The sequence below is a fragment of the Taudactylus pleione genome, unplaced genomic scaffold (genome assembly GCF_031769625.1).
Source record: "Taudactylus pleione unplaced genomic scaffold, aTauple2 ptg000116l, whole genome shotgun sequence".
Taxonomy (NCBI): Eukaryota; Metazoa; Chordata; class Amphibia; order Anura; family Myobatrachidae; genus Taudactylus; species Taudactylus pleione.
This window is the reverse complement of record NW_028284518.1, coordinates 174,250-189,897: the sequence shown is the minus strand read 5'-3', so window position 1 is coordinate 189,897 and position 15,648 is coordinate 174,250. Positions and strand designations below refer to the sequence as shown.

General features: G+C 48.1%; 1 protein-coding gene across 1 annotated transcript in view; it reads left to right on the top strand.

The window, feature by feature from the left end:
- Positions 1–15,648, top strand: part of JARID2 (jumonji and AT-rich interaction domain containing 2) — a 205,152-nt gene that overhangs the window by 167,991 nt on the left and 21,513 nt on the right. The window contains exons 9-11 of the mRNA XM_088471638.1: positions 9,821–9,913; positions 14,413–14,531; positions 14,616–14,686. Coding sequence (XP_088327764.1) covers positions 9,821–9,913; positions 14,413–14,531; positions 14,616–14,686 — 283 coding nt within the window. The remainder of the gene's footprint in view (positions 1–9,820; positions 9,914–14,412; positions 14,532–14,615; positions 14,687–15,648) is intronic.

Here is a 15,648-nt window from a genome sequence, read left to right as displayed (position 1 = left end):
GTTGCACAACTGCTCATGCGTATGGTTCGCAATGTGCATGCGCAAACCAGTAATTGCAGTCGGAAATCGTGCGCTCGTAAAACAGAGAGGGGCTGCTATTTTGAGTGACAGAATGTGCCGTTTGTGGGTGGTAACGGGGGAAGGACCTTGAAAACGGGGGAGTGGTTGTGCGAATGCAGGCGTGCCCAATGGTCAAAAGGGCGTTTAATTAGCAAAGGAGCGTCATCGATCACGTCACTTGGTTGTCTTTTAGCCTGAACTGCTCGCAGTGATTGCGGGAAGTAATTCCTACCTCAAGCGCTGCGAGCAGTTCAGATGCCGTTCGATGTTACCGATTAATCTAATAAAAACAGGAGATGACGTGATTTGCGAACGGCAAAGGGGCATCTTGAAAAAATAGCTAGCGCATTTAGCGGACGCTCGCACAGACATAGAGGCGTCCTCACACCGCAAAGAGGGAGCGCTCAATTTAAATATCCAGCCCCTTTTTGAGAGCAAGCGGCCACAAATGGCGTCCGGGTCTGAATCGGGCTCGGTGTCATTTTGGTTATGTTTGAGTGAAAACATTTTTTTCTGTTATCCTTTCTTTAATGTTTGTTAACATCATGTGACAGTGCCACCCTGTGAAATTACATTAATAACCATCATAATGAATATTAATTAACAAAACTAATTTTCGACTTCCAATTTTCGTGTTGACATGTATCTGTTAGTGTGACCATTTGCGCTCAGTCCTTTACTCCAGTGGTTCTCAAATTCAGTCCTCAGGACCACAAACAGTTCCTGTTTTCCAGGTAACCTAGCAGTTGCACAGGTGTATTAATTACTCACTGACACATTTTAAAAGGTCCACAGGTGTAGCTAATTATTTCCTGGAAAATATGCACTTTTTGGAGTCCTGAGGGCCGGGTTTGAGAACCTACGCTCTACCTGGTCCAGGGCAACCAGAAATGTACAAGCGTTTGACGCTTATCTGCTTGTCACAGAATACAAGCAGATGCAGGTGTCTTTCAAACAAGTAAATTTTTATTTAGCTCCAATAAAATGTCCTGAAATCGATATTATTCACAGTTGAACCAAGAATAGCTTACAGCTGTTCTAAGAAGTTCAGTTGATAAACATCACAATGTTCAAAATTATATATAATCATAATCTTACATTGTGCTCTCAGGGTCTTAGCCAGGTGTGCAAGTGGTGCTGCCATCGCCGCACAGGGCCCTGCAGTCCCAGCATCTGGCTAGCAGGGTACCTGGAATTGCATAGCGCAGCCAGAATCGCTGCTGCAGTGCCGCCCAGAGCGTCCTCTATTATGTGCTAAGGGAGGGTGGCTGTGTGCTTTACCCTTATATATAATTTCAACAGACACATGATGGCAGCGGGTAAATCAGTCCCCCTGCCTCTTTAAACCAATTAAGATTAGTGCACAGTTATGATCAGGGCAGATTCCATTAGCTGCAGGATTTACCCCGCGACTAATAGTATAGTATATGATCCTTTCAAAATAAACTCAATTGTCCGCAATCTGTCAAATACATACATTTCTACTTCAGGGTCCATAGGGTATCCACAGGATACCTTGGGTATAGGTGTGACGTCAGTCGCAGGGCACCAAAGAGTTAAGCTTTCAGCCTCCCAGGATGCACTAGGTCCCCCTCCTATACCCCGCCCCCGGGCCAAGGCACCTCAGTTTAGTTTGGTGCCCGGCCGGAGTCGGGTGCACCTGTTGGAGTGGGGGCTAGAAGAGCCCCTGAAGCTTTTTCTTCATGCAGCTGTGGCTGCACATCTGGATGAACAGCATGGACAGTCAGTCCTGACGTCCATGCTGTCTTCCCTACACCCCGCCGGTACCAGAACGCCGGTACTGATCCGGGGATGCTGGTGGGCGTCTGGGGTCACAGCTAGCGGTGACCCCAGATGCTCCGGACCATGGCCGGATTCAAGGGGGACAGAGGTAAGCAGCGGGGTCCCGCGGTGGGTCCCCGCTGATCACATGGTCCTAAGTCCCCAGGCAGGGGGCTCCCTGGGGACTGGCTGCAGCGTGGAGCCAGGCGACCAACCTGCGCTTCCACTACCCCCTGGGACAGCGGACCGCAGCAGAGCGGTAGCGCTGCGGCGTCCCAGGGGTTAAATGCATGCCAGGGGAGCGCGCCTTCCCTGTCTCACAGCCGGCGCCTCCCCCGCTGCACACAGCCCTCTCTGCACTGTGCTGACTGGTCCTGTGTCAGCGCTCCTCCCCCAGGCCAGCTTCTCTCTGCTCCTCGGCGGCCATCTTCTCTGCAACGCATGGTGAACGCTGCTGGAAGTCTGGAAGGAAGCATCGTGGTCTGGGTCCCCCCGCATACCTCTCCTCCGCTGTGGCTCAGGTCTGTGTATGCAGCGCTGTGTCCTACCAGGCCCTGTGTCTGTGTAGTTGAGTGATCAGCGCTGTTAGTGCAGGAATTGTTATTTCTCTGCATTGTATGTGACTGTGCTAGCGCTGCCTGTAACTTTTCTTCTCTAAACTGTCAGCTTTATTACTGTCCCTGTTCTTTCTGCTAAAGCCCTTGCGGTGCGGTGCTGCAGGGTGGTCTCTCGCCTATTTAATACTTAATTGGTGAGAGAGGTCACATACGTGGTGCCATCATGTCTGAAAGTGATTTTCCCCTCCGGCTACAGTGTACCACGTGCAAAGTACCGTTAGCGGAGGGGGAGGGTAGCGCGGAGGGCCTTTGCCGGCAGTGTTTGTCCATGGCGCGGCCTATTACGGTTACAGCACCGGTACAGGAGCCGCCCTGGGCTTGTTTCGCTCAGGCGTTAACAGCTTTAGTGGGCCAGTTAGCTCCGCAGCCCGCGTTTACTCCGATGGGTTTGTCCCAGCAGTCTGTGGTGTCGTCACCCATGCAGGGGTTCCCACGACAATTGGTGGTACCCCACAGTCTCCCTATTTCCCCGCTCCCGGGTTCTCAGGAGCCAGCGTGGGTTAACTCCCTGACGAGTTCTGTACAGCACTTGTCGGATGTGTTGCAAGGGGAGTCTGTGATGCGGCCTCATAAAAGGCCGGTGGCGTCTCTGTCCGCTCCTTATGAGGATGACGAAGGGACGTCTGATGATGGGGAGATTCTGGATCCTTACGATCAGGAACCTTTCCATACTAAGGACGCTGATGCTAAGTCCAAAGTATATATTCCTGGACTTATTCGGGCGGTCCGCACAGCCTTGGTGATTGAGGACGAAGTTCCCCCAGCGGCTAAATCTAAGTATGCCTTTTTCAAAGATGTGAAGGGCGATGCCACAGTCTTTCCTCTTTCGGGTCAGTTGGTGGACCATTTAGAGGAGGCGTGGAAACAACCTGGCAAAAGATACCAGCCGCAGAGACGCCTGGCGGTGGCTTATCCGTTCGCGGATAATTATTTTGCTAAGTGTGAATCCCCTCCACAGGTGGATTCTCACGTGACCCGTCTTGTCCGTAGTGCCACATTGCCGATGCCATCCATGTCCTCCCTTAAGGATGCTACGGACCGCAAGGTAGAAATCTGCCTGAAGTCCGCTTATTCCCTTGCAGGGGGGGCAGCACGGCCGGCTATGGCCATTTGCTGGGTTGCCAGAGCGATGGAGCGCTGGGCGGATTCATTAGAGGCTTCTTTTGAATCCGACTGTCCGGCCGAACAGGCGGAGTTGATTGGCAATCTCCGTGATTCGGCCACCTACATCAACGAGGCGGCTCTAGACATTAGTACTCTGGTGTCTAGAATTTCTTCAGCAGCGGTAGCTGCTCGTCGCACCTTGTGGCTGCGATCCTGGAAGGCGGACGCAGATCCAAGAAAGGTCTGGAAGCGTTGCCGTTTACCGGAGAAGTTCTCTTCGGTCCGGATCTGGATAAGATTGTGGCCACGCTGGCGGCAGCCAAATCTGCTTGTCTCCCGTCGGCCGCTGCTCCTTCTGGTTCTGGACCATCGTCCTTTCGGTCATCTAGGGCCCAGGGCAGGCCCAAACCACAGTCGTTTCCTCGACAGGCTGGCCCTAAGAAATCGGTCAAGCCCCGGAAACAGGAATGGAGTACCAGACGTCCGGCCCCCAAGCCAGATGACAAGCCTGCGGCCTGACGGTCCGGGTCTCCCCTTGGGGGATCCCAGGGTGGGAGGCTGCCTGCTGCAGTTCTCCCGGTGTTGGTCGTTCACTACGACAGACACTTGGGTTCTGGAGGTGGTCTCTCACGGGTACGCCCTCTCCTTCCGGCACAGACCCCCGGCTCGATTCTTCACCACGGGTCTACCATCAGACCGGAACAAGGCTACGGAGCTGCGGAAGGTATTGCACACTATGCTCCAGGCTGGAGTTATAGTGCCTGTTCCATTCTCCCAGAGGGGCCAGGGTTTCTATTCAAATCTATTTTTGGTACAGAAACCCAATGGGTCATATCGTCCGATTCTCAACCTCAAAGCACTCAACAAGTCTTTGCGGGTCCCGAAGTTTCGGATGGAGACCCTACGGTCCATCATTCTGGCGCTGGAACCTGGGGACTACATGGTGTCATTGGACATACAGGACGCTATGGCGGTCATGGCGGCTTCTCTGCGGCTGCAAGGAGTCCGCATGTTGCCGTACTTGGACGATCTGTTATTGGTGGCAGGATCTCCAGAGCTCCTGTTACACCACTTGGACCTGACCATTGCACTGCTGCAACGGCACGGCTGGCTAATCAACTGGCAGAAGTCCACTCTAATCCCGTCTCGGAGGATTCTGCATCTTGGAGCCTTATTGGACTCGGGACAGCAAAGGATCTTCGTGACGGAGGACAAGATCTCTGCTTTACAGTCAAGGGTGCGCAGTTGTCTGCACAGCCGCCGGGTGTCCTTACACTCGGCGATGAGGTTACTGGGCTCCATGGTGTCGGTGTTCGACATGGTGGAATACGCCCAGTTTCACTCCAGACCTCTGCAGCACCTGATCCTGTCCAAGTGGAACGGGCTGCCTCAGTCTCTGAAGTTCCAGACGATTGTGCTCACCCCGGAGGTTCGCCTGTCCCTTGCGTGGTGGTTAAAGACGACCCACCTCAACAAGGGACGTCCGTTCTGGGTTCCAAATTGGGTCCTGTTGACAACGGACGCCAGTCTTCGGGGCTGGGGAGCAGTTTCGGGTCCACACTTGTTCCAGGGCAGGTGGACACCGACAGAAGCGGAGCTTCCAATAAATATCTTGGAACTCCGTGCGGTCTTCAATGCTCTCCTGCAGGCACAGCGGTTTCTCCAGGGTCACCCGGTGCAGGTCCAGTCGGACAATGCTACCACCGTGGCCTACATAAACAGGCAAGGAGGAACTCGCAGTCGGGCGGCTCTCGTAGAGGTCTCTCGGATCCTGGTTTGGGCGGAGCGCAATCTTCCGGCCATATCAGCGGTCTTCATCCCGGGAGTGCTAAATTGGGAGGCGGACTTTCTAAGTCGCCAGGACGTTCATCCAGGGGAATGGTCCCTGCACCCGGACGTTTTTCAACTACTGGTGGACAGGTGGGGTCTTCCAGAAATCGACCTCATGGCGTCCCGGCACAACAACAAGTTGCCGGTGTACGGGTCTCGCACAAGAGACGAAGGGGCGTCTCTGGTGGATGCTCTGTCCGTCCGGTGGACGTTCAGGTTCGCATACCTGTTCCCTCCGGTCTCCCTTCTTCCACGGGTAATCCGGAAATTCAAACAGGAAGGAGGGACGCTCCTGTTGATAGCTCCCGCGTGGCCCAGACGGCACTGGTTCTCAGACCTTCAGGGTCTGTCCGTGGACAGTCCTCTGCGGTTGCCGCTACGACCGGACCTTCTGTCTCAGGGTCCTTGTCTTCACCCGGACCTGACTCGGCTGTCTTTGGCGGCGTGGCTGTTGAGACGGCCATGCTGAGGTCCTGGGGGTTTTCCAGCTCTGTGGTGCGTACCATGTTACGAGCTCGGAAACCGTCTTCCGCGAGGATATACCATCGCGTGTGGCATACGTTCTTCCAGTGGTGTCGACCGAGAGGTTATGCACCGCGGGAGTTTCGTCTGTCTCGGATTCTCGCCTTCCTGCAAGCGGGACTAGATCATGGGCTTCGCCTTGCTTCTTTGAAGGTACAGGTTTCGGCCCTATCTGTCTGGTTTCACCGTAGGATTGCTACAATCCCGGATGTGCGCACCTTTATGCAAGGTGTTCTCCGTATTCAGCCGCCCTTTGTTCCACCTGTGGCGCCTTGGGATTTGGCTGTGGTCCTGAGGGCTCTCCAAGGACCGCCGTTTGAACCACTGGGCTCAGTGGATATTAAATGGCTAACAGCTAAGACTGTTTTCCTTCTGGCCGTTGCTTCAGCCAGACGTGTTTCTGAGTTAGGGGCTCTTTCTTGTAGACCCCCTTTCTTGGTTTTTCATGGGAACAGGGCAGTGCTCCGCACTCGGCCCGAGTTTCTTCCCAAAGTTGTTTCCCAGTTTCATGTTAACGAGGAAATAGTTGTTCCGGCCTTTAACTCACCGGGTCTATCCGTGGGTGAGGCCTCTTTGGATGTCGTGCGGGCCTTATGTTGACCGCACTTCTTTGTTTAGGAAGTCGGACGCTTTGTTGTCCTCTATGGCTTCTGTAAAAAGGGTTGGCCTGCTTCAAAGCAAACTTTGGCAGCCTGGATCCGTATGGCTATTTCTGAAGCTTATCTTCATGAAGGCCTACCGGTCCCTCCTTCTCTGAAGGCTCATTCCACTAGGTCTGTGGGTCCTTCGTGGGCAGCTCGACGTGGTGCCTCGGCAGTTCAGATCTGCAAGGCTGCTACGTGGTCTTCTGTCCATACCTTCGTGAGGTATTACAGGTTTGACACCTTCGCCTCTCAGGATGCTTCCTTCGGGCGGCGGATTCTCCTTTCTGCACAGGAGCGTCCCCACCCTTAAAGGATACTGCTTTGGGACATCCCCAAGGTATCCTGTGGATACCCTATGGACCCTGAAGTAGAAAATATGAGATATGGTAAGAACTTACCCTTGTTATCTCTATTTCTACGAAGTCCATAGGGTTCCACAGGACTCCCGCCCTGTCGCACCTGTGCTGCAGATGGGCTTTGCTCTGGTCACCGGTTTTCCGTCTCCCTCTGGTGAGAATGTGATTCTTGTATGTGTCCAGATCTTTGTTCTCTCTCTTCCTTCTCCTCCTCCGGCCTATGGCTTGGTAACTAACTGAGGTGCCTTGGCCCGGGGGCGGGGTATAGGAGGGGGACCTAGTGCATCCTGGGAGGCTGAAAGCTTAACTCTTTGGTGCCCTGCGACTGACGTCACACCTATACCCAAGGTATCCTGTGGAACCCTATGGACTTCGTAGAAATAGAGATAACAAGGGTAAGTTCTTACCATATCTCATATTTTTTGGTTTATTTACTACTTAACACATGGAATAGTCACACAGAATATCTTCACCCAGATTTAGCAACAAATTATATTCTTGTTATCACTCGTTACTAATCTTAAATAGTGCTCCAACCAATCAGCTCCTACCTGTCATTTTTTGAACACATGACAGTTAGGAGCTGATTGGTTGGAGCACCATTTAAAATTAGTAACTAGTGATAACAAGAATATCACACGTTGATAAATCTGGGCCTTAATCTGTTTGTATTTTAACAGTAATATGATTATCAAATAGCATACATCCTCAATTTAGGACAGTTCCACAGGAAACTCTGAAAAAAAAATGCAGTTTGCAGCTGATCTGTGATCCCCCAATTTACTTGCTCTTTTATTATTGAGACAATTTCCCTATGGATGAGATTTATCAAATTTTGGGGAAAGATAAAGTGGAGAGAGATAAATTACCAACCAATCAGCTTCTGTCATTTTACAGATGTGCTAGACAGTGGCGTAACTAGGGCAGGGGTGCGTGCCGTTGGACCAGCGGCACGGGGGGGGGGGCGCCGCCGGCCACGGTACTGGCCCGCCCGTCCTAGATAGCCAGTGTAGCGCCGACCGCAATGAACTGCCAGCGTGCAGCACTTCCGTCCGGCTCCTGCAGTGGGTAGTGGGACAGACATGTCGTCTGTCCCATAATGCTGAGCGCGCCAGCTCGGGAGGATTGGCGGGCGGCGGGAGCTGCGTCGCGGACTGGGGCAGCAGCAGCGTGGATTCAGGTAAGTTATATTTTTATATATATATTTTTTTTAACCTAACTGCACTACTGGGGGCACAACGGGGGAGGGGGGTGGCTACTACTGGGGGGACCTCTGCTGGGGCTGGGGACACAACGGGGGAGGGGTGGCTACTACTGGAGGCACCATTATTGGGAGGGCCTCTACTGGGGGGGCTACTACTGGGGGCACTTAATCGGGAGGGGGAACCTCTACTGGGGACTACTACTTGGGGGGGGGGGGGGAACTACCACTGGGGGCATTATAAAAGGGGCCTACTACTAGAGGCACTGCACTCGGGGGACCACTACTGGGGGCAAGAATAGGAAGGGCCACTACAGGGGGCACTGGATAGGGGGGATCACTACTGGGTGCCTGCATAAGGGGACCACCACTGGGAAAACTGCATGGGGGGGGGGGGACTACTACTGGGGGCACAATATAAAGGGCACTGCATAAGGGGATACCGCTACTGGGCGCACTGCATTGTGGGGACTGCTACTGGGGGCACTGCATAAGGGGGAACACTACATGGGGCACTGCATTTGGGGGGCCACTACTGGGGGTACTGAGTAAGGGGAACTAATTGGGGGCTGTATAAGGGGGACCACTACTGGGGATGCTGTATAAGGGGCACTACTATGGGCCTGCATAAGAGGGACCACAACTGCATACTGGGGGTACTGTATAAGGGGTACTACTGGGGTTAAGGTGCCTATGGATAGGAATGTTATGTGTGAAAATAAAGGGGTGTGTCATGTTGACACGCCCCATTTTTAAGTGACCATGCCCATTTTTTTGCTGCGCACATCGTGAGGGGGGCGGGGCTCCCTGTTCAAATTTGCCCTGGGCTCCCTTTTCAAATTTGCCCTGGGCTCCAAATACCCTAGTTACGCCACTGGTGCTAGAAAACGACAACAAGAAGCTGATTGGTTGCTATGAGCAACTTCTACACTTTATCGGGTCTCTCCAAGACCTGATAAATTTCCCCTAACCGTACAAAAGGATTAATGAACCTTTGCTGGGAGAGATGCATGCGTTGTCACTCTAAAGCTGGCCATATGTTGAATGATAACCTGGCCCATTTACGACCACCCTGAACAATTATTATTCAGTATGCTGTATGTACATGGACAATAATCAACAAATGCTCAAAAATGACTGATCTGTTGATTTTCAAGCATGTTCGATCTGTCAGAACCCCATTCTGCAGATATCGTTCCCTTTGTATTGTATGTGCCTATGGTCTGGGGGCGATTCTCCTGAGAGTTTACATTTTCTCTGTGAAATTGTATGGATAAAAAGGTTTCTCACGACCGATCGCTAGTACTGTAAGGCTCGGGTCCCCGGCCACACAGTTACTAATTCTTTTCTTTCCAGTCTCCACCCATTTCAATGTCATTCAATGATAAGATGTAGAAGAAAAGTGAAAACAAAGCAAAAAAATAAACGAATATGATGTACTGTTGATTTAGAACAACGTTGGTAAATCATTGCAAAGATGCTGATTTTCTCTAAGCGTTAGCCAGGGCCCTACTGTGGTATACACATCTAGAAAACAAAATACAACTAAAAGAATATAAAATAACTAGTTCTGTGTTCACCACATAGACCATGGAACTTTGACATTCTAAGAATGAGCTAAATGCTGTTCAGCATTTTCCATCTGTATCTGTAGAAGGAGATTGTGTGTATGTGATTCTCATTCACAGTCTGTGTTGTCCACAGGGAAGGTCCATGTCTCTCACCACCTTCTTCCGGACAGCAAGGAACGTCATGAACATGTGCTTCAACAAGGAACCAACAGTAGCAGAGGTTGAGGTCAGCTCCTGCCGTAGTAGGATTACTGTAACAATGGGTAGCTGTAGTAAAGCATTGAGCATGACCACATACAGAAATGTAAAAAAATCAACATTTAAAACAAAGTTCTAATCTCGCAATGTGCAAACACTACTTTTTTAAACTGCTCCATGACATTTACACATATGGGACCACTTAGACATTGTGTTTATAGTAATGTTTTGGGTTTTCAGCAGAGCTCAAAGGTTGTTATACTTGAAAGGACTAATAAAACTATACTACAGCTTCATCCATGCTCCTATATAATTATAAATCTCCCACAATTAGTCCTCATTCTAGCACCCTGCACCTCTCACAACCTGTGCAGTTCCTCTATCCTGCCTGGGGTGTCGCTCTCTGCTCTGGTGTTTCTAGCACACACAGCTGATGCAATAAACTGCTGAGATTCAGCAGTTTGTGTGCTATAAGCACCAGAGCAGAGAGCGACACCCCAGGCAGGAAAGAGGAACTGCACGGGTTGTGACAGGTGCAGGGTGCTAGAATTAAGCCTACACAGTTACCTTTGTATACATGCATCCATATAGTTAGCAACACTTATTAGTTCCATTAGTGGTCTTGATTGTCTTCCTGCTGTGTTCTTTAGAGGTGACTGTACGCTGTCCATTCCATCAGACCAAACAAAGGGCCAAGATCTATGTCCTGTTTGGTGCCACATTTGATCAAGATCATTTTCGACTAATACACGCTGCAACCTGGGGCAAATTTGGTCTAAATTATTACCATGCATTTGTAAGGTGCCACAAAACTATGTAGCACAGTAAAATCAGAATGAGACGTCATACAAAATACAGGAGAGTGGGTGAAAATGTTCTGCTCGCGATAGCTTAAGGCGCATGTCCACTACATGATAAAAATGAATGATTACGACAATGTCGTAATCGTTCAATCGTTCTTTAATCGTGCAGTGAATATATCTTGGTCGTTATTGGCATCTGTCATCGCCTGAACATGCAGGCCAACCTGCCGATATCGACAGGTTGTGCATGTTCGGGGATGATGGTGGGTGCCTGCATTGAACGACATATCGTTAAGTGTGGGCCCAATATCCACTGCACAGTATGATGAACGGTTATGATGTTGTAATCGTACAGTCGTTCTACACTCGTGTATTGGATATGCGCCTTTAGAGTGCCGAGGGAGAGCCATGTGCAGATTATAGGGCTATAAGACTGTAGCTGGAAGACTATTCATAGGGAGTAATATTAGAGAAGGGTTAGGGTATGCTACATTGAAGGTAGATTTTGAGAAAGCACTTAAAGGCTGGATAGAGTCTGGCCAAGCGGGTAGGTAGGTTCCGTAAGTGGGAGAACAGCACTGGTGAGGTCTAGGAGGTGGGAGTAATGCCGGGTAATTCCCCGGTGTGCCAATCAACGATCTTATTTGCCAAACGCCAGACTCCGATCTATTATTTCTTGGGGGATGGGGAAAATACAACATATTAAAAATCGGAGATTCCGATAATATGTGGGTCAGAATCGGCGAATCAAGATTGTCCAACATGTTGGATTTTCACAATCCCCTGACCAAGTCATCTGCTGATCAGTGAATTTCCCCAATTGATTGCAGATGTATGAGCCCCTTAAGAATTGGTTATCAGAGGGAAGGCGAAGTGTAGGTCAAAAGCAGATCTAAGAGCAAGTAAAAGTCATGTAGAGGTCAATGATGTGATAAAGGAAGGAGGAGTTGGTGAGTAACTGTCATTGATTGTATTAGATAATGGGGACCCAATGTAAAGATACACAAAATGGTGCAGTGATATAGAGTGATGAGCAGATCTGTCTCAGCACAGTGGTTAGGACGGGTTATAGAAAGGAGAAGATTAGTTATGATAATACATTGCACTGCAACATATACCAGGTGTTTCCACATATATCTATGCACAGTGCACTACAAGGCACATTAATGCGTGAGCGTAGTGTGACTCGATAGCACCAAGTGTCTCTTCATGTAACTTTTTCCCTTTAAAAGGTGTCTTATATGAGAAGCAGTGCGAATAGGATGTACAAGCAGTTTATGCTGATTAAAGTGATATGCGGCAGCTGTGACACTGTAGGCTGTAACCTAGCATATTGCATGCAGATACAGCTTTATGAATAAGACACATTTTAAGGGAAGCTGTTGCACCAAAAGACGCTCGGCGCTACTGAGTCGTGCCGCGGCATGGCGTGACTAGAAGGCCTGTTGAACGTGCAAGGAAGCTAGATGTATGTGCATACAACTGTACCTGCTCTTCCCTTGTAAAATGTAACTGTTTGATCTACCGTGCAGGATGTGAAATTAGAAGGAAACCGGTTTCCCCACAGAACACAGCCTTTCCTCTACATCACTTGTGAGAAGTTCCTGAAACATTTGTTTAAATAAATTTGTAAATGGTGGCAATAGTACTTCCTTGTTTATATGTATTACAAATATTTACTTTTCACACCATTTTATCTATATTAAAGTGTAAGTAATCATAATCTAAAAATCATTGCCATTTAATCAGATGCAGTCTGGTGTTGGTATTATTAGCACTTTGTATGTTCATAACGTTCCTGTTACATATTTTCGTGTTGTACCTGAACTGGATAATACCATTTAGTTTTGTTGGTAATCAATACCAGATGCTTGTTAGAATCTTTGCTGTACATGATGCTTATACTCCTATTGGGCTGCCTGGAGCTTCTTGAACAACATAAATCTAATGCAGTCATATAGGATTGTGAAATCTGAAGGAAACTCAACAGCCCTAGCATTATTTTACAGGTCATATGAGGACATTGTATAGAACAAGCTGCTTATTATTATGTTTTTGCCATTGTGCCATAATGCACTAGTGACAGATTGGTTTTAATATATATGAATATAAATAACAAGTGACTTGTATGAGCTACAGCTGAATGTATATTAAGAAACCTAATACAAGAGGTAGACCTGCAGTCTGTAGCAGTCAGTCTGAGTTTGGCTGGGTTCTGACGCCTACATTGCATTACAGGTCCTCACAGCTGGGGGATGATTGAATTGGATTCTTATGTAGTTGCTGTGGAATTAAAGGGTAACATTTTGACTCAAGTCAGCTGCAGTAAAAATACAAACCCTGAGCGCTAGTTATAACTATAACGGCCTCATACTGTAATACAGAATAAATACCAATACAGACTATGTTCTCCAGGTTTAGTCAGTACAGGTCTGATTGTCCTCACTCACTCAATATCCTCAAATTCTGAAGAACCACAAAAATAATAGAAAAATTGTCCTCCAACCCTCGTACTGTATCAGGCTTTTAATGGAGTCATACTGCATGTGTGTATTGGCTTCCAGTTTCTAAAATATGCTGGTCTGGTCCTCAATTTTGCCTTAGAATCTCTATTGCCTCCATTATAAAGTGATTTTTATTAGTAATCTGTTTGTCATCATTAAACACAAAGCTCTATCATCAAGAAAGATGTATATTGTATTCTATATTTAATTATAATGGAGACATTGGATTGCCTATTGTAACCATATTGTTACAGTTTGTGTTTGTGGGAATTTATGCAGCTTCCCTTGATGGCTGAGGAGAAATTGCATTGGTCAGAGGTTCCACTCCACCATTACAGGCCATAATTTAAGGATATCCATGCTTGAGCACAGGTAACTTAATTAGTACCTCAGTCAATTTGATTTAACCATCTGGACTCAAGCATGGATCTCCTTAAAACCTGGACTATAAGGGTGAAGTTTAGGAATCTGGAGTGCAGACGGGCATCGTCACAGGCTATATTATGCTGCTGTGCATTTATTTTAGTGATCTCTCCTCCTATTGGTCTAAGTTTACCCTTAGTGGCCCCTGTTCAGGATGAAATTGCTTTCAGTCCTTTTTTTTTTTTTTAATATGAACGCACAATCATCTGTAAACTATAAAGAACAAACTGAAATCTCATTGTGAGAGAGGCGAGAGCTGGTCAGTGGGAACGCCTGTGGGCAATAGCAATTGAAAGCTTTGCACATGTACGATGCAAGCAGTTTGTTTACATTCGTGCTCCTAAGCAGTTGTGGTTGGAGCAATACTGTATTGCAAGCTGGTGGTTAGGTCAGAGAAGCCATGAAATCTCGGCTGCCAGCTAACATTACAGTAATTCTCTTCTTGGATGCCACACGTTGGATGCCACACGTTTTCATCAACGTGTGGCATCGTTTACCTTCTCTTTCATTTCAGCCACTGTATCATTTTACTAAAGTGGCTCATTACTTTTGTAGCATATTTTACATATATGAAGAGAGATGGATAGTTTGGGACTGAAAACAGTATACATCTTATTCATTTATACTGTTAAGATTATTTTTTAGTAAAAAAAAGAAACCAGACCATGACCAGGAGCTGAAGATAGTCCCTCTATGATACCACGCAACTAATATTTTGTTCTTCACATTAACACACTGATTAAAATTGAAAACACTGTCACATGGAACCGGAAATGACACCTGTTTCTTCATTTCAGCAAGAGTATTGGCGTGTTGTTGAACAGAAAGGTTGTCATGTTGCTGTGCATTGTGGAAAGGTGGACACAAATACTCACGGCAGTGGATTCCCTGTGGGTAAAGCAGAACCCTTTTCGCGGTGAGTAGATGGTCATGCCACCGTGCTGCATTACACTGAGCAATACAGAGATTTACAAGCATTCTCACTATTTACTTTTTATAGACATGGATGGAATCTTACAGTCCTTCCTAATAATTCAGGATCCATCCTGCGACATCTTGGTGCTGTGCCTGGTAAGTAACTGTACGTTAGAGGAACATTATACTGTAGTATTCCTCCAAATTAATAGTGCATACTGCTGGTGCTGAGATACTAAGTGATCACATAGGTAGGAAAGAAGCTTTTAAAAAAGAATTTTATATTTGAATAGACCTGATAGGTGCTTGTGACAGGGTGTGATTTCCATGCCACCCTGTCCTCTCCTTGTTTATCGGTGATTATCTGCTTGAGATTCCTATTACCATCAGTAATCTGCCATTACCGACCACTCCTACTGATGTCACTTGGCACACTGCAGGTACCAACTGCCTATCAGTTGTAGGAGCATAGTTGCTGCCATCATGAGCCTTTTACACTTGCAATCGCTTACTTCTGGGTGTTTTGTATAGCTGCTGGTCACTCTGGCTCATTCCTCCTGACAGCTTGCTTAGGATCAGGACAGGAGTGCAGGAGTAGCAGACTTAGCATTGACTCAGGGCACTAAAGTTCAATTCAGGATAGCCAGGAACAGATAAGAGAGTTAGCTCTTATCTGTAGGTCAGCATTTTACAGCAGATATTAGGAGTCACCGGTCTGTCCCTGCAGCAAGTGTACAGGTGGGCAGCAGGTCACCTCTACACACAGCCAGACATCCCGATACATCTGCATTAGCTGTGTTGCAGGACAGATGCGATATATCTGTGAACAGTGTTGTTCACAGACATGCACTACAGATATATATCGCCCGTTCAAGGGAATGGGCAATATATCTGTCGGTGTCTACCCAGCAGTGTTTATTCCTCATATGCAAGCCTTAAAAGGACTATATGCAGGGGCCAGGTACTCAGGGCATGGCCAAATTGAGGAGGTGTGCCCACGCCCCTCCCCCCCTTTTTTTTTTTTTAAAGTACAATCCCCCTAGGCCAGGGGACAGATTCAGTGTAATCGTGCCCACTACCCGATAACAGTTGCGTAGAGAAAGGGGACTGATTGCTGC